Source organism: Stylophora pistillata, chromosome 11, assembly GCF_964205215.1.
Source record: "Stylophora pistillata chromosome 11, jaStyPist1.2, whole genome shotgun sequence".
NCBI lineage: Eukaryota > Metazoa > Cnidaria > Anthozoa > Scleractinia > Pocilloporidae > Stylophora > Stylophora pistillata.
The window spans coordinates 9,018,307-9,044,386 of NC_142529.1; the positions used below are offsets into that span (position 1 = coordinate 9,018,307).

General features: G+C 40.3%; 3 protein-coding genes and 1 pseudogene across 3 annotated transcripts; all 4 read right to left on the bottom strand.

The window, feature by feature from the left end:
* Positions 1–2,151: 2,151 nt before the first annotated feature.
* Positions 2,152–5,531, bottom strand: LOC111345511 (kelch-like protein 24). The gene is given in 3 exon segments (XM_088738157.1): positions 2,152–4,233; positions 4,235–4,977; positions 4,979–5,531. Coding segments are annotated over 3 exon segments (1,731 nt in total). The 5' UTR covers positions 5,402–5,531; the 3' UTR covers positions 2,152–3,668.
* A 4,201-nt stretch (positions 5,532–9,732) lies between these two features.
* Positions 9,733–11,653, bottom strand: LOC148719914 (kelch repeat and BTB domain-containing protein 3-like; annotated as a pseudogene).
* Positions 11,654–15,664: 4,011 nt separating this feature from the next.
* Positions 15,665–18,342, bottom strand: LOC148719915 (kelch-like protein 25). The gene has a single exon (XM_088739384.1). The coding sequence runs from the start codon at positions 18,250–18,252 to the stop codon at positions 16,327–16,329; it is 1,926 nt and encodes a 641-aa protein (XP_088595510.1). The 5' UTR covers positions 18,253–18,342; the 3' UTR covers positions 15,665–16,326.
* A 4,110-nt stretch (positions 18,343–22,452) lies between these two features.
* LOC111345509 (kelch-like protein 11) lies at positions 22,453–24,728 on the bottom strand. Its single transcript, XM_022952796.2, has one exon. The coding sequence runs from the start codon at positions 24,655–24,657 to the stop codon at positions 22,957–22,959; it is 1,701 nt and encodes a 566-aa protein (XP_022808531.1). The 5' UTR covers positions 24,658–24,728; the 3' UTR covers positions 22,453–22,956.
* Between the last annotated feature and the right edge of the window lie 1,352 nt (positions 24,729–26,080).

The following is a 26,080-nucleotide window of genomic DNA, read 5'->3' on the forward strand; positions in this document are numbered from 1 at the left end:
TAATTGTGAATTCATTTTACAAATTGCCATTTCCCATCTATTTTGAAGTTATTTTCATCAAATAAACTAATCTTTACAGCATTTGCTTTCACATTAGATTAAACTTACTCAATAAAAATTACGCTGGTATCTGGGATATCAGACCTGATCTGCTTTCTAGACCTGCAACAAATAATTTTACAGTGGAATTAACATTCCCCAGAGCTAAAATGACTAAAAGTGTCTTTTTCAATCCACATATTTTCTCATTTGATCAGGGGCTCTTTAAAAGTTTGCAAGTAGGAAGAGCCCCTGACTAAATGTGACGGAGGCAGGTTCTGATTTTGTTATTTGAACAACGAGACAGACTTATAGCCACAATAAAATTTATTTGTACAGGAAAGTACAAAAGAAATAATACTGATTAAAAAGAAAGGGTGATTGCAAGCAAATCCTTAGTAGAATAGGTCACTAACTTGAGGTTACACATACTGGAGTTACTTTTTTTGTGACCAAGAGGTTCTGAGCTTGTAAGCGCTGGTCTTGACACTCTGAACTACTGAGTTAAACTAACTAACTGTACTTCTTTTATAAGGAATCGAACAATAGCAGGAAATCCTTTAAAATTTTTGGAAGTTAGGTGTGATCATTCTAAAGGAAATTTAGCTGCAAATCCTGTGTTTAGAATGGTTTGGTTATCATAGGAAATAGTTAGGTGTGATGGTGCGACTTAAAAGAAATTTATGGTGCAAATCCTGTGGGTATGATAATTTGATTATCATAGAAAATGAAATTTTAAAATTATAGCAAAAAATATTGCAATATAATGCACAATTGTGAGCCTGGTCACAGAAAGTTAACAACTCCTTTGGAAATACCACTGCAATTAACCCTTTACACCTCAACATCAGTATGCACATTCTCTATACAGTTCTATATTCATTTCCTAAGCTGCTGACAAGGAGAATTTGTGTAGCAATCAGGAGCTTTTGAAGTTGGTGATCATTTCCTCAATTCTCCTGATCTTAATGAGTGATTCAGTGATAATAGACTTTGGAGAAGTTAGATCGCAGTCACTCTTTGGGATATAATGACCAGATTATGCATGTACACTTGTACAACTTAAACAATAAGCAATTATTGGATGAGGTTGGGCATTATATCATGAATTGTCAGTGCAGAGGTCCGAGTTAATATCTGCCAAAGGCAAAGGCTGAGGCAGATAACACAGCTAAAAGGTTTGAGAAATCATGATATCAAGCAAAACCCAAGTTCAATAATTGTTTTATTCTACAGTCATTAAACAATCTGCAAAAGAATACACCCGTGAGTTTGCAAAAGTTTGAAAACATTAACATGGATAAAGGACTTGGAGACCAGGCAGATTTGAACTTGACCTGATAACCCAATATCTGTTGTAGATATTGGGTTTTCATGTCAACTTCATACAGTATTGTATATTGACAGTATGCTCTGGACCAATCAGAGTTACATAGTAAGTTTAATGCATAATAATAGTTGTTAATGGTTAACTACAATGACGGCAAATGTCTTGGCATGCTCTTATGCCTTTGAATTGTTTCTGATTACTCTCAGTTATTTACCCCCCCCCCCCCCCCCAAGAGCTCTACACTAACAGTAACCACTAGCCACAGATTAGTAGAAATTCAGTTTTGGCCAGTGGTTTTTTACTTCCACTGGCCAGTTTGACTAGTAAACAAACTGAAATTGTCTTAACATCTAAGATGTCACTAGCCACTTGGCTAGTAAGTTGCAAAGTTGGTGTCAAGCCCTGCCCCCCCCCCCCCCCTCTCTCTCTCTCTCTCTCTCTCTCTCTCCTTTATTACTACCAAGCAACATTGTTTGAGGGAAAGAGGGGAACTTTCTAGTAAAGTTATTTGCATTAAAATTATAAGACAAACTATTTTTGTCACTCTTTGTAGTTAGACATGGATCAACAGCCAGCATGATGGAAATATCTCTTATTCCCTCCAAATGCGGGAACTCAAGTAACATTTCAACCATGTCAAGTCTGATCTTTGCCCGTGGCACTGTAGTGCCTGCAAGAAACTTAAGGCTGGAATCCAGCTGAGGCTTAAAGCAACTCAGTATACTGTTATCATAAATAGCTAGCTGAGAAAAAAATTTGAAAAAGACGGAAATGAAAAAAAATTCTTTTGTTGTAGTGACTATGTAAATTTATTACTTAATCTTAATACCTTTAACAGTGATTGATAACTATTGATACTGTAAAATTAGGTAACAACTGAATACATATATTGATATACATATAAATGGTTAAACATGCTGTGTGAAGGTTGTTTCACCTTAATTAAATACCCTAAAGTCCCTTAAAATCTAAACATACATATAAATATATTCACAAAAAAAGAGGAAAAATTAAGATAACAGATAACTGAATATTTTTACATAAAAAGTGGGGAAACTTTAAAAATAGGAAACCTTCAGAATAGCTAGTTGTATGCCTAGCTATTTAGAATTCCTTTTATGTTAATTTACTTAACCACACATTTAGAGAGGCATTAATTAAGTTAGCCATCTGAATTAATTCAAATAGAAAAACCAATTGTGCTTCGACGATTATTAGTTCTAATGAGTTTTTTGTACTATGTCAATTTTGAACCTTATGACTATTGTTATAATGTTGATATGTAGTTGATAAACATATCAATAGGTTATAAAAAGCTTTAGGGAGTAAACTGTGTTAATGCTGAAACATAAAAAGATAATAATAAAGAAAAACAGCTAGTATCACAAATTTAATAGTCAATCCCTAAGTTGTGCGACTGAGGTGCTACTGATATTTCATGTATCTGCCTTTGAAAAGTCCATTTTGAAGTCCACTTTATGTGCTCCATTGCCTGATCAATGTCACCCTAGGGTGACAGTAATTGTTTTGAATTAAACTCTTCTGTGTTTGATCTTCATGACTCCTCTGTTGCTAGTTTCCCATCTCTATTTTAACAACTTATCCTCAGACAAATATAAAGTGGTCTACGATATGGATTTTCCCAAATCCTACTAGACTCAAGCCATTAGAATTTTATGTTTATTTATTCTTCATTCAATTTCTACTCAAGGCAGCGTAAATTTCAGAGAAAAAATTAATGTCCTCAATCAAGCACACTAAACTAATTACACAAATAGTTGATATACCCAAGAATACTTTCTGTTTTACCACAATATTGGCAGTGTAATGTCGAAATCTGATTGCTTAATTTGCCATTGTTGATAGGAGTACAGACAACGCTACTTGTGTCAATATATCATGCAACATGTCAGGCACTGATAGAATCATTTTATTTAACAATATTGTAGTAGAAAATAAATGGACAGAGGTTTTGTGAGGTCTGTATTCTTATTGACAACAATTTCTCACTACAGTAGTCATAATTTGTTGCGGATATACTTGGCTGCACCTCACGAGTCCACAAAATTTTGACCACTGATGATGAAGGTAATCAATCAAGTCATCCAAGAGTCATCTCACCCGAAGTCATGTTCCACGAGAACCTGAGTCATGTTGCCCCCCCCCCCCCGCAAAAAAAAAACTAAGTCACCAGAAGAAACAAGTACTTAAAAGATCAGACTTTAAGAGTACTGATCACGCTAAACCAATTTTGATTTGTTAACTACCTAATTGTAATGAGTCACCTCCAAAGGAAAAATTAACCAAGGGGCTTCTCCCCAACAACACTGAGTCTATCCAGCACTCCTTTGGAAAGCTTCAGTACACACCCACAGAATGTGTTCTTATTTCCTTTCTTAAACTTCGTCACGGGTACGATTGTCCTCTGAATCCACTTTGCCTTTGTTGGATCAAAACATTCTATATTCAGTTCAGCTTGATTTTGTTCATTCTTTCCACCTAGGACATACAATTTTTGGTTGAGACAAATCATGTTGCCATATTCACAAGGAGCATTCAAGCTCCCAACAAGTTGCCATTCATTTGTTAAAATATTGTACATCTCACATGTTTGCAATAATGAGTTTCCCTCTCTGTGCCTTCCACCAGCAACAAAGATTTTTTCTTTCATGGCCACTCCAAAAGCACCGCCTCTTTCTTCCTTCATATCGGCAATTTCCTCCCATGTGTTTTCCACAGTGTCAAATCTCTCAGCTTTAGCAACGAATTGACCTTCCCAAGGCCCCCCACCAATCACATGGACATGTCTTCCAGCTGCAACAACACAAGCATCAGTTCTGTAGCCATCGTGAGACAAGAGAACTTTCCCATGCACACAGCTCAACATTATATCTTATGACCGTGGTTTTGTCTTCACCATCAACCATCCCCACAGCATAAATTTCTCCTCTAACGACAACTATCTTGTAGTCAGCATCGTCCACGTAAAGGTCCAGTGTAGACCAACTGTTAACAACTGGATCATATCTCATCACATTGTCAGCAGCTTGAAAAGCATACAGCTGGCCACGACATTTAACAACGGGGTCAGTTTCCAAGTGCTCAGGGCAGCCGTCGGGCCTGTCGGCTAAACGCTTCCACTCGTTCTTCTCAGGAAGGTAACAAAAGAGGTATCCACTTCCACAAGCCACAATAGCGCTTGTTTCGAACCCTTTTCTCGGTGATTGAGGTTGGCTATCTTCATCTGAAAAGGTGGCCCTCTTCAACGCATCCAGAGCAGTCTTTAAACAAACAAAGTTTTCTCGGACAAATTCGTTCGTCACGACATCAATTAAGTACTCACCCGATAAGAAGTCCATTCGAACGTCACGAAACAACTTTTCCAATACTCCTTTCCGCTCACTTTTATTCTGTTCAATCCACTTTAAAATTATCTTAAAAACATCTGCTTCCACTTCGACCGCAATGTCATCACTTGATAGCCACCGTTCCGTTTCTATAACATCTAAGCGTAAGAATTCAGGCATTGTCGCTACGGACAAAAAGTTTGAAAGGATGAATTCCTGACTATTATCAATAAGCTCACCACAATCGTATTTCTCAGCAAAAATAAAAAGTTGAAATGCAGTTAGACATGGACATTTCTTGATCCAAAAATCGCCCCGAAACTGTTTTCAAGCTCGGCATCATCAGGTAGTTCCCAGCGGCGATCAATTCCTTAGCATTCTCCTGAGTTACTTCCACAGTTCCTGTGTAGACGAATTCCAAAATATCTTCCATAACAGATCCTGAGATCTCCTCAAATCGAACGATTCCTTCTCGATTCTCCTTCATGTCGCTCTGCAGAAGCTTGCAAAAGAACGGACTTGCGGCGGAAAGAACATTTCTGTGAGCCTTAAACTCTCTGTCGTCGTTCGTCACCAAAGTAATGTCGCACAAATAATCTTGTTTTCGCTGAATGTTCAGGCGCTTCATCAATTCCACACAGAAAGAAGTTTGCTCAACTGCTGACATTGGCTGTAATTCTTCCATCTTCTACAGGATACCCTTGTTTGCGAGGACAGATCCCTCCAATTATCTATTAGCGACGAAGATACCGAAAGCGGAAATTCTTTGCGTCTTACTAAACTCTCCCGCGAGTTTCAATCCCAGGATCCCCTAAGAGACGAGTAGGAAAAATCGACGAAGCTTACCCGGTTTGAGATGCGCTCCAGAAACATACGATAAGTAAGAGGGATTAAGTGAGAAAAACGACGTGAACACGCCCATTTGTCACAGGTTTGGAATACAAATTAAAGTATCCAGCTCTGCTTCTCTGGTTCACTTCTTCAGTCTTCCTCTGTCTTCCTCTAGCCTGCAGTGCAGGCAGTTTTGGTGGTTTTCATCTTTCGAGTGTTTAGCCGCCGTGTTGGATTCGCTGCAGACCGGCAGAACTGCGGCGAGAATGCGAGAATATCGGAGTGGGTGGGGGGACGGGGAAGAAAAACCATTTTTCTTTCCCCTCCCCCTCCCTCTCTCCCTTCCCCAATTTTTCTCTCTCCCTCCCACCAGCTGGGTAACGTTTTACCTCGCCCCAACTTTCCACTGTTTTTCTAATTCAAGATGGCGGCCAGAACAACCGATGGAGATATCCACTCGCCCCGCCAAAATCCGCCTGCACTACAGGCTAGTCTTCCTCAAGGCCCACATCGAGGCAAATTTGGAATGGAACGATGACTTGGGGAACAAGATTTACACGGATGTTATATGAATGCCTACACTATTAGGTGATTATTTGGATTATGCATGTCATTAAAAATACGTACCTTCTAGTTTCTTTTTTCTCTGTTCTGCGTATTTTTTAGCTAAGTATTGACCGCTTTCAAAAATGGCTGCCGGATTAATATTCTTTTGTTTAAATTCAAATTAGCCTTTCTGGCCTCGCTTAAGATAATGTATTCTTTTGAATTTTATACTGGAGAACGACGCCAGAGAGGCTGATTTAAATTCAAACAAAAGAATATTAATCCGGCAGTCATTTATGAAAGGGGTCTATAATCAACTTGACTTCTCTACTATCATTAAAAGCGAAAGGTAGCTAGATTGCATCAAGAGAAAATGATTGCAACTGAAAACATTCCTTCACCTTGGCAATTATTTCTCTTTACTCTTTGACACTTAGAGGACTTGATATCGAATTTCTCCCCACATTATCACCCCAAAATCACACAAAGACATGTGGGTATAACAGCATAGATACCCCATCATAGTAAGGCCTTCTAGTGTTCTATGGTCCCCTCATTTTCAGTTAAGAGGCAGTCAATTTTCTATTGTCCCAGCTTTATACTCCGTTGGCGAATGGCGAGAACTGACCCCCCCCCCCCCATTTCCCTTGAAAATCATCTGATCCCCTGAAATCCTTCACCCCCCCCCCCCCCGCCGGGTTAAATTTAATAACTGATGACTGATTGAAAAGCATTGTGGGCATAACGGCATAGGGATTATTGATTGGGATGACAGAAGGACCCTATTGTTCAAACCTTGCAGAAATATTGAGTTACATGTAGAAGGAGTTGTTTTCTTTCCCAGGAATTCCACTTAAATTTCACTTTTGCAACGAGAATTTATATAAAAACAGAGCTGCGAACAAAAGGAGAATAATACTTAATCACTGAAGGATAGAAAATTCACTATGATTTTCAGCAAAACGTGCGAAATTCGATTTGACTGAATGACTTTAAAATACTTGCCAAATCCCATTTCGATAAAAACAAAAAAACAAAACAATCATTCACATTAAAGGTATTATATTCACAAGTTTTCCCCTCGCTTTTTCTTAATGACGTAAATTAGCAATGTTTATCCATTCAGTGCAGTGTTCGCTTCATTTCTTCAGAAAATCATAATACCTTCAATAAATCAAGACTTCACCTGTTCGGCTCGATGAAAAAGGGGTCAGGCGTTCCAGTTTACCGAACTGAATTATTTTCGAGACATTTTTTTCGAACTATAAACGTTGCATTTCGAGTTTAGGACTCCATGTAGCTTAAGACGCTTTTTTTTCTTGACAATGATTTCTCTCTCTCTCTTTTTTTTTTTTTTTTTTTAAGATTTTACACTTTCTGTTATTTGCTTATCTGGTTCCTGCACCTCATCATCTAACCTCAGTGTGTATTATTACTCTTAACGGGTTTTCGGTTTGGAGGAAATTTAATCCTAGATTTGAGGAGTATTCTACGTCCTGGTAAGCCCCATAGTAGGTCCATTCATCCATCCACGCAATGATAAGTCCGTTATGACTCAGAGGAGGAATCTCTGGAAAGGTGTCTAATAGGAATCAAGTGTGATGATTTAGCAGTCTAGTGCCTATAAATGCCATGTTGCATACAGAGTTTAAGTATGAGATTGACAACAAAAAGTGGCCGTCGTAGGATGACCTTTGGTCTTTTTCGGCTCTTCCTCGGGTTGATCTTTGGACAAGTAAAAAAAAAATCATCTTGTATCATACACGATGAACTTTCCCTGCACGCCCTTTGTCGTGAACGTAATATTTAAGCTGTTTTATTTCGAGGCTGTAGTACGTTTGAGGGACTACTCCCCAGCAACCTTTAGTTTGTCGAGTAGTTCTCTGGTGAGTCTCAGAATACAGCCAAATAACGGGTATGAGGTGACTGGTATTTTTGTTGTAAGGATCCATGTGTCCTTAGCTGTGTCAAAATATTCAACACTCGGTACAGTTTGGCCCCTCTCATTTCTTCCACCCTGTATGTATAGCTTTCCTTTCAAACTAACCATACTTCCGTTGTATCGTGGAAAATCCAAGCTTGCAACAAGTCGCCATTGGTTTGTTGACGTATTGTACATTTCGCAATTCTTCTATATTTCCCCAGTGCATAATCCTCTAGTGACGAGGATTTTCTCTTGAGAAGCCACTCCAAAAGCGTTTAGTCGTACTTCGAGCATGTCTACAATTTCCTCCCATTTGTTTTCAAAGGTCAAATCTCTCAAACCCTCGAGGCCTACTCTGGGGCCTTAAGTAGCCGTAACTTTGGGCAATTTAAGGCGACTTAAGCAAATTGGTAGAAAAAACGTTGCGACTTTAGGCGATTTAAGGCGACTTAAAGCGATTTTATTTGACTGAAGTGATAACTCAAAGTTAGCAACAGTCTCCATAAAATTTAAAAATATTTGCAGAATCCCTTAGAATAAACACAATATAATTAGAGTGGGGTGAATGCATATGGGGTCAATATCACCCCTGAATCACACATTAAGGTCAGGAGAATAAAGGGAAAGATCACTGACTGAGGAAGCTTTTGATAGTAAAACAAATTCTCCTTGTCAGCACCCTATAAAATGTATAGAAAACAGTATGGAGAATATGCCTACTGATGTTAGGCTCTAAAGGGTTAATGAGCCCATTAACACAATGAAGAGTCGCTTTTGACTGTAAAGATGTCTAACAGGAATCAAGTGTAATGATGTAGCAATCCAATGCTTGCCACGTGCCTATACCTACCATGTTGCGATACAGAGTTTAATTATGAGATTAACAACAAAAAGCGATCACCGCAGTATGACCTTTGAATTTTTCCGGCCCCTCCTCGAGTTAATCCTTAGAGCAGACAAACAAAGATCATCGTGTATCATACACGATGAACTTTGTTTGCTCGCCCTTTGTCGTGAATGTCATATTTAAGCTCTTTTATTTCGAGGCTATAGTGCGTTTGAGGGACTACTCCCTCGAGTAGTTTTCTGGTGAGTCTCAGAACACAGCCAAACAACGGGTTTGAGGTGACTAGTGCTATTTTTGTGCTATTTTTGTCTCTAACAGTGTCAAAACATTCAACACTCAGTTCAGTTTGGCCTCTTTCATTCCTTCTCCTAGTATGTATAGCTTTACTTTCAGACGAACCATACTTCCGTAATATCTTGGATCATTCAAGCTTGCAACAAGTTGCCATTGGTTTGTTGACGTATCGTACATCTCGCAAGTTTTCAATAATTCCTCTTTGCGTAATCCTCTAGTGGCGAGGATTTTCTCTTGAGAAGCCACTCCAAAAGCGTTTAGTCGTACTTCGAGCATGTCTACAATCTCCTACCATTTGTTTTCAAGTGTCAAATCTCTTAAACCCTCGCGACGGATAACATTGTGTTTGGATCCTTCCTTCCCAACATACACAGATGGATGCCAGCTGCAGTAATACGAGCATTCACTCCACACGCTCCACCAGATGAGTGAAGTACTTCCCATGTGTACGACTTCGCATTTCATTAGGTAAGCTGGTATAAAAATCCAATAAAGGGGAAATGCTTATACCTACTCTACACCATAATCTGCATATTAGGCTCTCTAATTCCACAGTTTTTAAATTTCTGGGAGACTACTCCCCAATTGCGACAATCTTTAATTTGTCTAGTAGTTCTCTGGATGGTTTAAGAGTAGTGCCAGTGAATTCATATTTATTTCTTGGGTCGATGATGACCACTGGTATGGTTGTTTTGTGGATCCATTAGTCGTTTGCAGTGTCAAAACATTCAACACTCAGTACAGTTTGGTTCCTCTCATTTGATCCACCCAGTACGTACAGCTTTCCTTTCAGACAAACCATATTACCATAAGAACGTGAAGCACTGAAGCTCGCAACATATTGCCACTCGTTTGTCGATGCAGTGTACATCTCAGAAGTTTCTACGCTCCATGTCCAGTCTGTTCCTCTAGCAACGAAGATTTTTCTTTTACAGACCACTCCAAAAGCTTGGCTTCTTTCTTCTGGCATGTCTGCGATTTCCTCCCACTTGTTCTCCACGGTATCAAATATCTCAGCTTTTGCAGAGTAATCCCATGTGACTTGATTCCTCCCACCCAACATGTACAGATGGCTGCCGGCTGCAACAACACAAGCATTCTTTCTGCACTGTCCATGAGATGTGTGAAGTGTCTCCCATGTATACTTCTCAACATTGTACCTCTTCATAACAGTTTTACAGGGGTCACCTTCAACAGCATAAATTTCTCCTTTAACAACGGCCACCTTTGCAGAATCATTGCTCAAGTTCAGCTCGGACCAAGCGTCAGTAAAAACTGGATCGTATCTCTCTGAATTTTGACAGACGGAGAAGGTAAACAGCTGACCACGGAATTTAATCATCTGAGTTGAACGGACATTTATGTCCTTCAGACCATCTGGTAAGCGCATCCACAGTTCCTCTTCAGGGAGAGAACAAAAAGTGTACTTGCCACCACGAGCAACAATAACATGTGTATCATATCCTTTCTCGGTGACTTCGGGAGATGATCTTCGTCAACAAAAGTAGCCAGCTATCTTTACAGTAGCATCTAACATCAGCCTCAAAACAAACAAGTTCATTTGTCACGACATCCTCCAGACATATATGTGCACGATCCTCGCTGTAAAGCACTATTTGAGCAATAGTGAAAATCAGACCTGAAAAAATTCAGGCCCGTATGGGATTCAAACCACTGACCTCTGCGATACTAGTGCAGCGCTCTACCAATTGAGCTAACAAGTCAACTGGGAGCAGGCCATGAAATTAATTCTACATAAACCCGTAAGATGATAAATCAAACACAACAAATATATGAAGTTCATATACCTGAACTGCGGTTGTGAAACGTGTATGTGCACGATCCTCGCAGTAAAGCACTATTTGAGCAATAGTGAAAATCACGCGAAAGAAAATACAGCCGAACGTGACCAAACAATTCTTCAAATGCTGCTTTTCGCTCGTTCTTTCTGAAGTTTACCAAGTCTAATATGATTTTTAGGACATCTGCTTCCTCTTTATATTAACCGTAATCTCGTCGGACGGAATCCATCTCTCGATCTCTTTAGCTTCCAAGCACAAAAGTGCATCCATTTTTGCCGCAGAAACGATGTTCTTGTTAATAAAACGCCTGCTGGCGTTGATAAGCTCGTCACAATCGTATTTCTCAGCGAAGTAAAAGGTTGAAATACAGTTAAGGTTGGACATTGCTCGTTCCAAAAATCGACCAGAAACAGTTTTCCTGCGGCGACCAATTCCTTGGCATTATCCTGAGTTACTTCCACAGTTCCAGTGTAGATGAACTCCAAAACATCTTCCATTACTGATCCTGAATATCCTCCGAACCCGAAAAATCCCTTCTCGATTCTCTTTCATGTCGCTCTGAAAAAGCTTGCAAAAGTTCGGACTTGCGGGGGAGAGAACATTTCTGTGAGCCTTGAACTCTCTCTTATCTTTGGAAACCAAAGCAATGTCGCACAATTAATCTTGTTTTCGCTGAATGTTGAGGCGTTTCATCAGTTTCACACAGAAAGACCTCTGTTCGACGCTGACATGGGCTGTATATCTGTCAAATTTCACAGAATTTTAATTCTTAATGTCCGTGGGCAGATTCTGCTCAAACCTCGCTTGGGAAAATGATCGAAAGCGGGAGTGATGATGGTTCCCATTTTTCCATACGCCCGTTCGGTTGCTTAGTCCCCTGGAAGACTCTAGAGACGAGTAGAAGACTTGGAAAACGGCGCTGGTCTTTATCTTTCAGGACGATCTTTTTCACTGGTATGGTTGTTTCCATTCCTCTTTCGAACTGTCAAAACATTCAATACAGTATTCAACACAATTGTTAAGCGGTCTGTAATACTAAAGAAAGTTGAAGTATTTTTCAAGGGGAGCAGTGAGATTTGTCTCCGACAGTTGACTGCAAGGAATGTAATGTGTACTTTACCTTTTAAAGTCTCGCTTAGGAGCAGAAGTTTTCTATCGATTTTTCCTGATAGACTTGGTTCTTGGAAAATATAACGTCTTTTGTGGCATTTCTTCAGAAAGAGTTCCATGGTCCTTTCACTTACCTACCAGCACCATAAATCGAAAGACCACAGGTCCCTTTAAGAGGGCAAATTTTTTCAAATGATCATAATTTTTTCAAATTATCCTCCTACCCGTGAGAGGTGAAATTATATGATTTTCTAGGACTTCCATGACTCACACGAACCCTGGACCCACCCTGGCACCATTCAATAAAACTAAATATGACTGGAACTTGAAGCACAATCTATAAAAATATCTAGCTGTTAAAACTTATCAGAAGGTGGCAAAGGATTTTTAACCTGAAAAATGATTAGATTAAATTATTATCTGATGATTAGATTAAATTATTATCTGACGCTTGTGCTGTCAGAGGTGAACGTGATACGTAGGTGAATCTAGGAACCAGCGTGGGGCGTGATTTGCCTCCTGAAGTATACGTGACGTGGATTTTTTTCTTTCTTAAGTGAAAACCTCAAGATTTCCCGGAAAACTTTCACACGAGAGGAGAAATCTGACGGTTTTCCTTTAAAATAATTGAAAAATAACTTAGCAAAAGCAAACTGACATCTATAATTAAACTATTTTTGTAGTATAATCAGGCACAAGAGACCTGATTATTGGAAAGGTGCTACTTGTACAATTTTTCTACTTTACAACGAGTTCCATTCCCGATTTTAAACTTGGCATTTGCTTCTCATCGTCCATGGAATATTGGATTGAATTTGACTAACCCTGGAGTATTTCAACTTTTTCAAAGACTTTGGTTCAAATCTTACACTGAAAGACTAGTCATTGTTGATTACCAGGAGGGAGGTGTCCCGACTGTGCTCATAAATTAAATCATGGAAAGTTTCTCACTAGAATGCTAAAAAGTTGCTAAAAAATTGCCAAAAAATTCATTTATTGTCACCTATATTTCTTGATATTGTTATCTAAACGTTAATTACAAGCTTTATTTTTCGTTCTTCACAATAATTGCCAACATCGGTCAAGAAAGACAGCTTGAAACCTAACTTTGGAGAGCTGCTCGCAAATTTTGGTGAAATCTAAGGATACTCTGATTGTCTACCAAACAAAACACATATGGTTCATTTGATGTCATTACAGCCAATTATCAGTTGTAATATTAGATGAGGAACGAAATAGGACAACGAAACATGTCAAGTGACAGTTCGTGTGTTTAAAATGCTGATGAACAGTCAAGAAATAGTTTTCTATGAAATCGTTGACTTAATTTTTCGTGATAGAAAATTGACAGCTAATACATGAACTATTAATGAAGAGGGGGAATATAAAATACTGACCAGCACTCCCTAATTGGACGACTGTGCACACTACTTAGGAACTGGGGGGTAAGCATTTTTGACTATGTCATGATAAAATTTACCTTTACCTGGGGAGGGGGGTTGGGTTGGAGGATTTGTGAGGATCACATAGTTTCCAGGGGAAATGGAGGGGGGATCGTTCGTGGCCAATAGATGGGGGACTATAAGAAACTGAAAGTCAGTGAGGGAGAATCGTTAGAATACTACATAGCCTAATGGGGGATCAGGTAAATTTTATCATGACATAGCCAGAAATCCTTACCCCCCCAGGCGAAAAATGATGACAAGTCCCCAAGTGGCGAGTATAGTCGTCCAGTTGGAGAGCTCTGACTAGTCAACATTTTTAACAATCCAGACGGTTTAAAGGGTCGTAAAGTGACTGGGAGACTACACCTCTATAATACGAAGTTCATCTAGTGCTCCTTTGGAAAGCCTCACTACATATCCAATGAACGGATTATATGTTGTGGAGATACTTTCCACTGGTGTGGTTGTTTTCTGGATCAATTTGTCCGCAGCAGTGTCAAAGCACTCAGCACTCAGTTCATTTAGGTTGCCCTTTCTCACTCCACCCAGTACGTACAGCTTTCCATTCAGCTGTACCATACTACTATACTAACGAGGAACGTTTAGGCATTGAAAAAGTTGCCATTCATTTATTGGTATGTTATACATCTCGCAAGTAATTGATAATTTTCCTCCGCATAGCCCTCCAGCGACGAAGATTTTCTCTCGAGTGGCCACCCCAAAAGCGCCAGCTCTTTCTGCCTGCATATCAGCGATTTCTTCTCATTTCTCCTCCACAGTGTCAAATCTCTCATCATTTGCGAAATACTCCTGTGTATGTTTCCACCCTCCAATCATATACAGGTGTCTACCAGCTCCAACAGCACAAATATTGCCTCTACAATCTTGATCAAACGAGAGATCAACTGTCTCCCATGTACTCAGCTGTACATTGTACTTTACGACCGTAGTTTTCTGGTCAGTGGTGTTTACTTGAACAGCATAAATTTCCCCTTAAACGATAGCTACGTTAGAGGACAGAAAATCTAGTCGAACATGACGAAACAATCCTTCAAATGCTGTTTTTCGCTCGTTCTTTCTGTGATTAACCAAGTCTGATACGATTTCAAAAACATCATCTTCGACTTTAATCTCGCCGGACAAAATCCACCTCTCGACCTCTTTAGTTTTGCATTTTTACCAGGGAAACGATATGATGTTCTCTCGCCTGCTCATGTTGATAAGCTCGTCACAGTCGTATTTCTCAGCGAGGTAAAAGGTTCAAATACAGTTATAGTGTCTATACGGCCAACAGGGTTTTTATAGTTTAGGTATGTATTTAACATGTAAAAAGTATTCTTAAATAAAAATTGGATTCTGACGTGTCTTCGCCCTGAAATCGAGGTTTAAACTTCCCGCTTTGGCTACGCCCATTGAAGGTGACCGTGAGTGGGGGCAAAAAAGACATTGGGTTCCAGAATGGGTCGTGACGCCAAGCCAGGAACGCGCCAAATCCCGCCAGTGCTTCATTTCACTGTTTTTTTCAGTAAGGTAAAGAGTTTTCGGCGACATAAATATGCCAGATAGACGTGTTGTTGCGGGATGTTCTAATACTACAAATTCAGAGAAGCGAATTTCATTGCATAAGATTCCATTCCGGGAGTGACGTCACTCATCACCAATCTTCCCTTACGCGGTCAACTTCATTGGGCGTGGCCGAAGCGGGAACTTTAAAGCTAGAATTTAGGGTGAAGAGGCGTCAGAATCAATTTTTTTTTTTTTTTTAGAATACCTTTTACAGGTTAAAAAGATACCAAAACAATAAAAACCCTGTTGGCCGTATAGACACTTTAAGGTTGAACATTCCTCGTCCCAAAACTCGACCTGAAACAGTTTTCAAGCTCGGAGACGGGTTTTCAAGCTCTGGAGACGAGTAGATGTAAGATCATCAGTTATGGTAAGGAATGATAGTCTCATGGCTAAGGCCAAAATCTTGAGAAAAATAGCCAAATATGCTGAATGAGTTTGAAAAGATATCTTGTCGACATATTTCTGGTAATTCTCTGATCTAGCATCGTGAAAATTGTTTGGCAGACAATAAGGAGAATTACTAATGACATCTTGGGAGTGAAAGGGTTAAAGATCAAAAGCGGCATTGCTATCAAAACCATAAAAGTAGAATAGTTCATTGTAATCTGAAGTCTCACACTGATATGGAATAAAAAGAAAGAAAGTTATAACCATGGGCAACAGTTCATAGAGATTATTCCATGGAAAGTGCGCACAAACGATTTTCATTCACAAGTTGCAATGCTTGAAAAAACGAACGAGTGTTTACTTACTAACCGAACGATTTTTTACTTACTAACCGATACATTGCAATGATTGAAAGCGAACGACTGTGAGTATACATCGTGTCGTTCAATCGGAGACACGAACAATACTACTTCACAGTGTAAATCTCAGTATGTATGAAATAAAATTGAATTGGCGACAGCTTTCTTAATAAAACTTTGAGCATGCTCCTTTGCAATTAGTAAAGCATCTCCTTATTGGCAAATCTGTGTGCTACTAATACAAAACTGTATTTTTTAAACCATAACAGCTCATTCATGCTATTTTAACGTGCAAGATTATATTTCACCGTCGAATAGTAGTAAAATCACACACAGGATATCTCATCATCCAGATGTGTAAGAAGTTTTGTTGTTTTGTCCCTTGTCCATTGACTAAGAAACCGTGTAAAGATTTCTTAAGTTTGATCACCTGTGAAAAAACTTTAAACTGTCTCCTTGAATTAAATTAAAGGGGATTGTATTGAAGCTAACTCAGTCAGTCATCATCATCAGACAGCTCAAATACAGGAATAGGACGAGCCACAACACGTTGGCTTATCGAAGTGGCGGATACTTGGTTGCCGAAGATGTTGCCACTGTTGGCGCCAAATTTAACGCTGCCCGCGTTGATGCCTAAGGCGAAGCCGCTACCGGTTACTAACGGGAGATTGAAGGCGGGTTGTGCGGTTGCTGGCGTCACCACCTCTTCCTTGATGAAGTCAGGTTTCTTTAGCACTCCTTTAGATAGCTTCATTACACATCCAGTGAATGTGTTCTGATTTCCTGACGCGTACATTTGCACTGGTATGGATGTCTTCTCAATCCACTTGTCTTCTGTAGAGTCGTAACATTCAACTGACAGTAATCTATCTCTATTATTCTTGGTTCCACCCAGAACATATAAGATACCATTCAGACACACCATGCTGCCATAAACACGCCAAGTGTTTAAGCTTCCAATGAAGTGCCATTCGTTTGTAGAAACATTGTACATCTCGCATCTTCTTGACACCTTGTTCTCTTCGTTTAAGCCTCCAGCAACAAAAACCTTTTCTTCAGTTGCTACTCCAAAGGCACCACCCCTTCCTTGCTGCATGTCAGCGATTTCCTCCCATTGGTTTTCCTCAATGTTGAATCTTTCAACTTTAGCGACATAACAAGAAGTGTTAGGGGCCGATCCACCTAAAAGATACAGATGGCTACCACTTGCGACAACAAAGGACCCGTTTCTACAGCCTTGGGGGGATTCCACAACTGTTTGCCATGTACAAAGCTCCACATCGAATCTCTTTATGGTTGACTTTCCAGCAGGTTTGTTAACTTCAATGGCGTACATATCTCCTTTTACAACAGTCACAATGGCGTTATCTGCTGATACGTCAATCAAATCCGACTTCGACCAGCCATTAAACACGAGATCATACTTTTCTGCCTTGCTGAACTTCTTAAAGGTATACAGCTGATCACGAAACGAAATCATTTGTGTTTTCTGGTTTCTCTCGGTTGATCCATCCGGCAGCCGCTTCCACTGGTCTTTTTCTGGGAGATAAAAAAATGTGTACTTGCCACCACATGCTAGGATAACACGTGTTTCTAGACCTTTTCTTGGTGGCTGTGGGAGATCATCTTCACTCGCAAAAGTAGCCATCTTTACAATAGCATCCACGGTCAGCCTCAAACAAACAGCGTTGCCACGGACGAGTTCGTTTGTCACGACATCCTGCAAACAATCACGCGTTAGGAAATCCAGCCGAACGCGACCGAACAATTCTTCAAATTCGGCTTTTCGCTCGCTCTTGCTGCGTTCAACCCACTGAACTATGATCTTAAAAACATCTACTTCCGCTCCCACAGCAATCTCGTCGCTTGAAATCCACCTCGCCACCTCGTTAGCCTCCAAGCTCAGAAATTCATCCATTTCTCCAACGGAGGCGAAATTATCGCGGATGAATTTCCCGCTGTTGCCAACAAGCTCGATACAGTCGTATTTCTCAGCGAGGTAAAAGGTCGAGATACAATTTGAATTGGACATTTCTCCCTCTAGAAATCGCCCCGAAACAGTTTTCAAGCTCGGTATCATCAGATAATTCCCTGCAGCGATCAGATCTTTGGCATTCTCCTGAGTTACTTCCACAGTTCCAGTGTAGATGAATTCCAAAACATCTTCCATAAGAGATCCTGAAATCTCTTCAAATCGAATAATCCCTTCGCGATTCTCTTTCATGTCACTCTGAAGAAGCTTGCAAAAGAACGGACTAACGGCGGAAAGCACATTTCTGTGAGCCTTAAACTCGCCGTTGTCTTTCGAAACCAAAGTAATGTCCCACAAATAATCTTGTTTTCGCTGAATGTTGAGGCGCTTCAACATTTCCACACAGAAAGCCGATTGTTCAGCGGCTGATATGGGCTGTAAATCTTCCATCTTTTCTGGAATTTCCTAGTTTCTGTCGGCAGATTCTGCTCAAACGTTGTTGATGACTCTGGAAAAATACCGAAAGCGGAAGTATGGCTGGTTCCCACTTTCCCACATGCCCGCTCAATTTTTCTTTCCCCTGTCGACTGAGAGACTCTGGGTACGAGTAGAAAATCAATTCCAGGGGACTGGGAAAACGTTATGGGCAGAATCTTGAGAGAAAGAGAGAAAGCCAGAAAACATCCTGTTGGTACGTTAGCGCAATTTGATATTCAAACAGAAATTTCAATTGCTCAAATCCAACGTTCATAAAATTAATTAAGGGACCGGACCGGTCCATATTTACCGTCGGGGGTTTGGAGGATTCTGTTTGAGTCATGATAAAGTATTTATTTCCTAACTCCCCCATCAAAGTAAGGCCATGTAGTTTTCTATGGTTCCCCCTCATTTTCAGTTAAGAGGCAGTCAGTTTTCTACTCTCCTAACTGTATACTCTGTTGGGGAATGGCTGGAACTGATCCCCCCTCCATTTCCCTTGAAAAACCATGTGATCCCTGAAATCTTCCACCCGCCACCCTCCCCCTCCCCGGGCGACATTTCATAACTGGCGAATGATTGAATAGCATTGTGGGTATAAGGCATAGGGCTTATTGATTAGGATGACAGGAGGACCCTATAGTTGAAATCTAACAGAAATATTGAGTTACATGTATGGACACAACCTCGTTCCCAGGGATTTTCCCTTTTTGAATATTTTGGCGGGCGGGAAAATATTCAAAAAGGGGAAAAGCCCTGGGAACGAGGTTGGTATGAACAGCTATTTTCTTTCCAGGAATTTCACTTAAACTTCACTTTTGCATCGACAATTTACATGATGAACTTATGTAAAAATTTGTATCAAAACAGAGCTGCGAACAAAAGAGGAATAATACTTGAGGATAGGAAATCCACGGTAATTTTTAGCAAAAAATACGAAATTCGATCTGAGTGACCTTAAAATACTTGCTAATTCACATTTTGATAAAAAACAAAACAAACAAAACAAGACAATCACTTACACATAGGCATTACATTTACATTTTTCTGGATGACGTAAATTAGCGATATTAAGCCACCCAGTCAGTGCAATGTTCGCTTCATTTCTTCAGAAACGATATTACCTTCAATAAATCAATACACAAATTTTTCGGCTCGATGAGGTTCAGGCGTTCCGGTTTACTGAAGTTAATTATTTGCGAGACATGATTTTCGAATTATAAACGTTGCATTTTCGAGTTTGGGACTCCGTGCAGCTTAAGACACTTCCTTTTCTTGACAATGATTTCTCTCTTTTTTTAAAGATTTTACACTTTCTGTTATTCGCTTATCTCGTTCCTGCAGCTCATCATCTAACCTCAGTTTGTATCATTACTCTTAACAAGTTTCCGTTTTGGAGGAAATTCAATTCAATTCTTGTTTTGAGGAAAATATGGTCAGTATTCTACTTCCTGATAAGCCCTTTATCACCCCTTGTTCACCCCTGAATCACATATTAAGGTTCGGAGAATAAAGGAAATGATCACTAACTGAGGAAACTCTTGATAGTAAAACAAATTCTTCTAGTCAGCACCCTATCAAATGTATAGAAAACAGTATGGAGAATGTGCACACTGATGTTAGGGTGTAAAGGGTTAAATGAGCCCATTAACACAATGACAAATTGCTTTTGACTTAAGGGAGCGATCAATGTAAAGATGTCTAACAGGAATCAAGTGTAATGATTTAGCAGTCCAGTGCTTGCCACATGCCTGTACACGCCGTGTTTGCGATACAGAGTTAATGTATGAGACTAACAACAAAAAGCGATCATCGCAGTATGACCTTTGATTTTTCTCAGCCTCTCCTCGAGTTAATCCTTAGACCAAGCAAACAAAAATCATCGTGTATCATACACGATGAACTTTGTTTGCTCGCCCTTTGTCATGAGTGGCGTCATATTCAAGCTTTTTTATTTCAAGGCTGTAATGCGTTTGAGGGACTACTCCCTAACAACCTTACGTTTGTCGAGTAGTTCTCCGGTGAGTCTCAGAACACAGCAAAACAACAGGTATGAGGTGACTGGTGCCATTGTTGTAAGGATCCCTGTGTCCTTAGCTGTGTCAAAACATTCAACACTCGGTTCAGTTTGGCCTCTCTCATTTCTTCCACCCAGTATGTACAGCTTTCCTTCAAGGCGAACCACAATTCCGTTATATTGTGGAACATCTGAGCTTGCAAAGAGTTGCCATTCGTTTCTTGACGACGTTGAGTCGTACTTCGAGCATGTCTACAATTTCCTCCCATTTGTTTTCAAGTGCCAATCTCTCAAACCCTCGCGACGGATTGCATTGTGTTTGGATCCTTCCCACCAAAAATATACAGATGGATGCCAGCTCCAGCATTCACTTCACACACTCCGTTAGATGAGTGAAGTACCCCCCATGCGCGCGACTTCGAATTTCCTTAGGTAGGCTTATATCGTGATATAAATCCAATAAAAACAAATGCTTATGCCTGCTGTCCGCCATAATCGACATATTAGGCTCTTTAATTCCACAGCTGTTAAATTTCTGGGAGACTACTTCCCAATTGCAACAATCCTTAAATTTTCTAGCAGTTCTCTGAAAAGCTTCAGAATAGAGCCAGTGAATGCCTTTTTACACCCTGGGTCGATGATTGCCACTGGTATGGCTGTTTTCTGCATCCACTAATCCTTTGCACTTTCAAAACATTCAACACTCAGTTCAGTTTTGTTCCTCTCATTAAAACCACCTAGTATAAAACTTTCCATTCAGACAAACCATACTTAGTCTACTATTGTAACGTGGAACATTCAAGTTCGCACAAGTTTGTAATCTCCCTCTCCTACTCAGTGTTCCTCCAACAACGCAGACTTTTTCTTAAGAGGCCACTCCGAAAGCTTCGCTTCTTTCCTCTCGTATATCCGCGATTTCCTCCCACTTGTTCTCAACGTTGTCGAATTAATCTCTCAGCTTTTGCGACGTATTCCGTTGTGACTGAGTCACCTCTACAGTTCCAGTGTAGATGAATTCCAAAACATCTTCCATAACAGATCCTGAAATCTCCTCAAACCGAACAACTCCCTTTGGATTCTCTTTCATGTCGCTCTGAAGAAGTCTGCAAAAGTACAGACTTGCGGCGGAAAGAACATTTCTGTGAGCCTTTAACTCTCTGTCGTCTTTGGAAACCAAAGTAATGTCGCACAAAGAATCTTGTTTTCGCTGTTTGTTGAGGCGCTCCATCAGTTCCACACAGAAAGCCGTTTGTTCGGCAGCTGAGATAGGCTGTACATCTTCCATATTAAACAGAATTTCCCAATTTCCGTGGGCAGATTCTAATAAAGTGGATTCAAGTTAATACTCGGGAAAAATATCAAAAGCGGAAGCAACTGACTTTCCCCTTGGCCCGCTCGGTTGCCGAGTCCCCCAGGAGATTGTGGAGAAGTGTAGATGAGTCTCTATCTGTCACGGCGATTTTTGTTACTGGTGTGGTTGTTTGTGGACCCATTTCTCTTTCGAACATTCAATGCAATATGCAGCACAATTGTTAAGTGGTCAGTATCACTAAAGAAAGTTGAATTATTTTTCACAGAGAGCAATAATATCTGTCTCCGACAGTTGACTGCATGGAGTGTAATGGTGTAGTTTGCCTTTTTAAGTCTTGTTTAAGAGCAAAAGTTTTCCATCTAATTTTTCTGATAGACCTTAAGCACTTGTTTCATAGAAAATACAGCGTCTTTGGTGGCATTCCTTGAGAAAGGGTTTGATGATGCTTTCATTCGCCTACCATGACCATAAATCGAGTGACCATAGGTCCGTTAAGTGGGCAAAATTACTCAAATTATCACATCAAGATCCTCCTGCCCATAAGAGATGAAATTCTAGGCTTTTCTAAGATTTCCATGACTCACACGAGCCCTAGACCCACCCTGGCACCATTCAATAAAGCTAAATATGACTTGAACTTTAAGGAAAGGAGGAGACGTACTAATCACAATCTAAAAAAATATCAAGCTGTTAAAACTAATCAGGAAGGAGGTGGCAATAGATTTTGAACGTGATAAATGATGAAGGCCAAAATTATTAAGTGAAGTGCAAGTATTATAGAAAGCCGCGCGTGATTCGTACGTGACTCTATGAACCAGCGTGAGGCGTGTTTAGCCTCCTGAAGTATACGTGACCTTAAGTTTATTCTAAAACTGCTATTTCCTTACTTTACATCGATTTCCATTCCTGGTTTTAAACCATTTGCTTCGCATCATCAATGGAATACATGACTGACTTTAACAAACCCTGACGTAATTCAACTTTTTAAAAGAGCTTGATTCAAATCTTACACTAAGAGACCACTCACTATTGATCGCCTGGAGGGAGGGAGGGAAGACTTGGGGGGAATACATGGTTTTCAGGGAGAGCGGAGGGGGGATAAGTTCTCGCCAAAAGAGTATAAAGGGAGGGACTATAGAAAACTGACTGCCAGTTCAATGCAAATGAGAGAGGGGGGGTCATAAGAATATTAAAGAACCTTATAGAATGGGCTGAGAAAATTTTATCCGGTCACAACCAAAATTCTCCAACCCCCCTCCCCCTCTCTCAGGTGATGAGTAATGACCAGTGCCTAAGTAGAGTGTCCGGACGGTTTAGAGAGTCGTAAAGTGACCAAGAGACTACACCTCTATATATTACTAAGTTCATTTAGTGCTCCTTTGGTAAGCCTCGGTACACATCCAATGAACGAATTATAAGTCGAGGAGATACTTTCCACTGGTATGGTTGTTTTCTGAACCCATTTGTCCTCAGCAGTGTCAAAGCACTCAACACTCAGTTCATTTACCTTGTCCTCATTCATTCCACCCAATACGTACAGCTTTCCATTCAGCTGTACCATACTACCATAGTAACGAGGAACGTTCAGGCATTGAAAAAATTGCCATTCATTTGTTGATATATTATACATCTCGCAAGAATTTAATCTTTTTCCGCTGCACACCCCTCCAGCGACGAAAATTTCTCCTTGAGTGGCCACCCCAAAAGCGCCACCTCTTTCTACCTGCATATTTGCGATCTCTTCCCAAGTCTTCTTTACAGTGTCGAATCTCTCACCATTTGCGAAATATTCGCGTGTTATTTTCCAACCACCGATCATATAAAGATGTCTACCGGCTGCAACAACACAAGTATCCTTTCTACAATCTTGATCAAACGAGAGATCAACCGTCTCCCATCTACACAGCTCTACATTATACTTTACGACAGTAGTTTTCTGGTCAGTGGTGTTTACTTGAACAGCATAAATTTCTCCTTCAACGATAGTTACGTTAGAGGACTCCGGGTGCGATTTCAAGGCAGACCAATCGTTAAAAATTGGATCATATCTCTCTGCACCCTCAGATTTTGCGAAGGTAAACAACTGATCACGGAATTTTATCATCTTTGATGTACGGGCATTGAGCTCCTTTGTACCATCAGGTAAACGCTTCCACTGGTCTTCTTCAGGAATATAACAGAAAGTGTACTTGCCACCACGTGCCACAATAACACGTGTTTCCAGCCCTTTCCTCGGTGACTGCGGAAGATGATCTTCATCAACAAAGACAGCCATCTTCATGGCAGCATCCATGACCAGCTTCACACAAGCAAAATTCCCACGCACCAGTTCGTTTGTCACGATATCCTGCAAACTGTCACGCGACAGAAAACCCAGTCGAACGTGACTAAACAATTCTTCAAATGTTGCTTTTCGCTCGCTCTTTCTGTGGTTTACCCAATCAGAAATGATTGTAAAAACATCAGCTTCCTCTTTGACTGTAATCTCATCAGACGAAATCCACCTCTCGATCTCTTTGGCCTCCAGGTGCAAAAATTCATCCAGTTTTGCCACGGAAACGATGTTTTCGTGAATAAAACGCCTGCTGCTGGTGATAAGCTCGTCACAATCGTATTTTTCAGCGAGGTAAAAGGTTGAAATACAGTTTATGTGAGACATTTCTTGTTCCAAAAACCGCCCTGAAAGAGTTTTCAAGCTCGGTATGATCAGATAATTCCCTGCGGCGATCAGTTCCTTGGCATTCTCCTGAGTTACCTTCACAGTTCCAGTGTAGATGAATTCCAAAACATCTCCCATAACAGATCCTGAAATCTCCTCAAATCTAATGATCCCCTCTCGATTTTCTTTCATGTCACTCTGAAGAAGTCTGCAAAAATACGGACTTGCGGCGGAAAGAACATTTCTGTGAGCCTTTACCTCGCTGTTATCTTTGGAAACCAAAGTAATGTCGCACAAATAATCTTGTTTTCGCTGAATGTTGAGGCGGTTCATCAATTCTAAACAGAACGACACCTGTTCAGCAGCTGAAATGGGCTGTATATCTTCCATAGTTTACAGAATTTCCTGGTTTCCTTATGCAGAATCCGCTTTAATTTTGCTGATAATGAGGAACACATGGGTAAGAGCTCGAAAGCGGAAGCGTGGCTGGTTCCCAGTTTTTCATCTAAGCTCCCGAGTCACCCGGGCCGGGAGGACTCTGGCGACGAGTAGATATGAGAAAGTGGTGCTGAATGAATGATAATGATCTCGAGCCAGTAATCAGAATTTTGGGGAAAAGAAGTAAAGAGTCTGGATAAATTTGAAACAAAATCCCGACGACTTATTAGTACAAAAGTTATGTATAAAAAGATACAGGTATATCATTTATTCAAGGGAAAGAAACTATAAAATGTTTATCATCTCCTGCTCAAGGATGCCTAGGATAAAGCAAATGATAGCGAGGCGAGAATAATGAAAAATGGAAAAACATGTCGACCAAAAACTCTGGTTCTGAAGAGGATGAGAAATGCTCCCGAACAAGTGCTGGTCCTTTGCAAGCACCCTTTCTGGCGTAGCGCTTACGTTTCCACTATCGTGACTTAGGTACGAACATAGCAACAAACAGAGATTCAACTGAGTTTTATTGGTTTGTGGGCTTCCCTGCATTCAAAAGTTTCTTACATCCATGCTCAACAGCGGCAGTTCTTACCTTAAAGAACTAAACGATTCCATGAACTAAACAATGCCTATGTACTTTAAGTTTAACTTCAACTTTAAACTTTATTTATTGAGGGTACATAGATGGTTCCCACTTTCCCCTACGCCCGCTCGGTTGCCGAGTCTCCTAGGAGATTGTGGAGCCAGAGCACCAGAGTCCATCTGTCAAGGCGATTTTTGTCACCGGTATGGTTATTTTATAGATCCATTCCTCACTCGAACTGTCAAAACATTCAATACAATATACAACACAATTGTTAAGCGGTCTAAAGAAAGTTGAAGTATTTTCCACGGAGAGCAGTGAGATTTGTCTCCAACAGTTGTCTGCAAATAGTGTAATAGTGTAGTTCGCCTTTTAAACTCTTGCTTAAGAGCAGAAGTTTTCTATCGAATTTTTCTGATAGACCCTACGCACTTGAGAAAGGGTTCGATGGTGCTTTTCCTCACCTACCAGCACTATAAATCAAGAGACCACAGGTCCGGCAAGAGGGCAAAATTACTCAAATTATCAAATCAAGATCCTCATGCCCGTAGGAGATGAAATTCTGATTTTCCAGGATTTCCATGACTTGCGCGAACCCTGGCACCATTCAATATGACTTGAACTTGAAAGAAAGTAGGACAAATACTAGCCACAAGCAAAAATATGGAGCTGTAAAAATTGTTAGAAGGTGGCAAAGGATTTTTTACGTGATAAATGATTAGGGTCAAAATTATTAAGTGACATGTTTTGTGACGCGTATGCAGTGACGCGTGAATCTTACAGAAAAGCGAG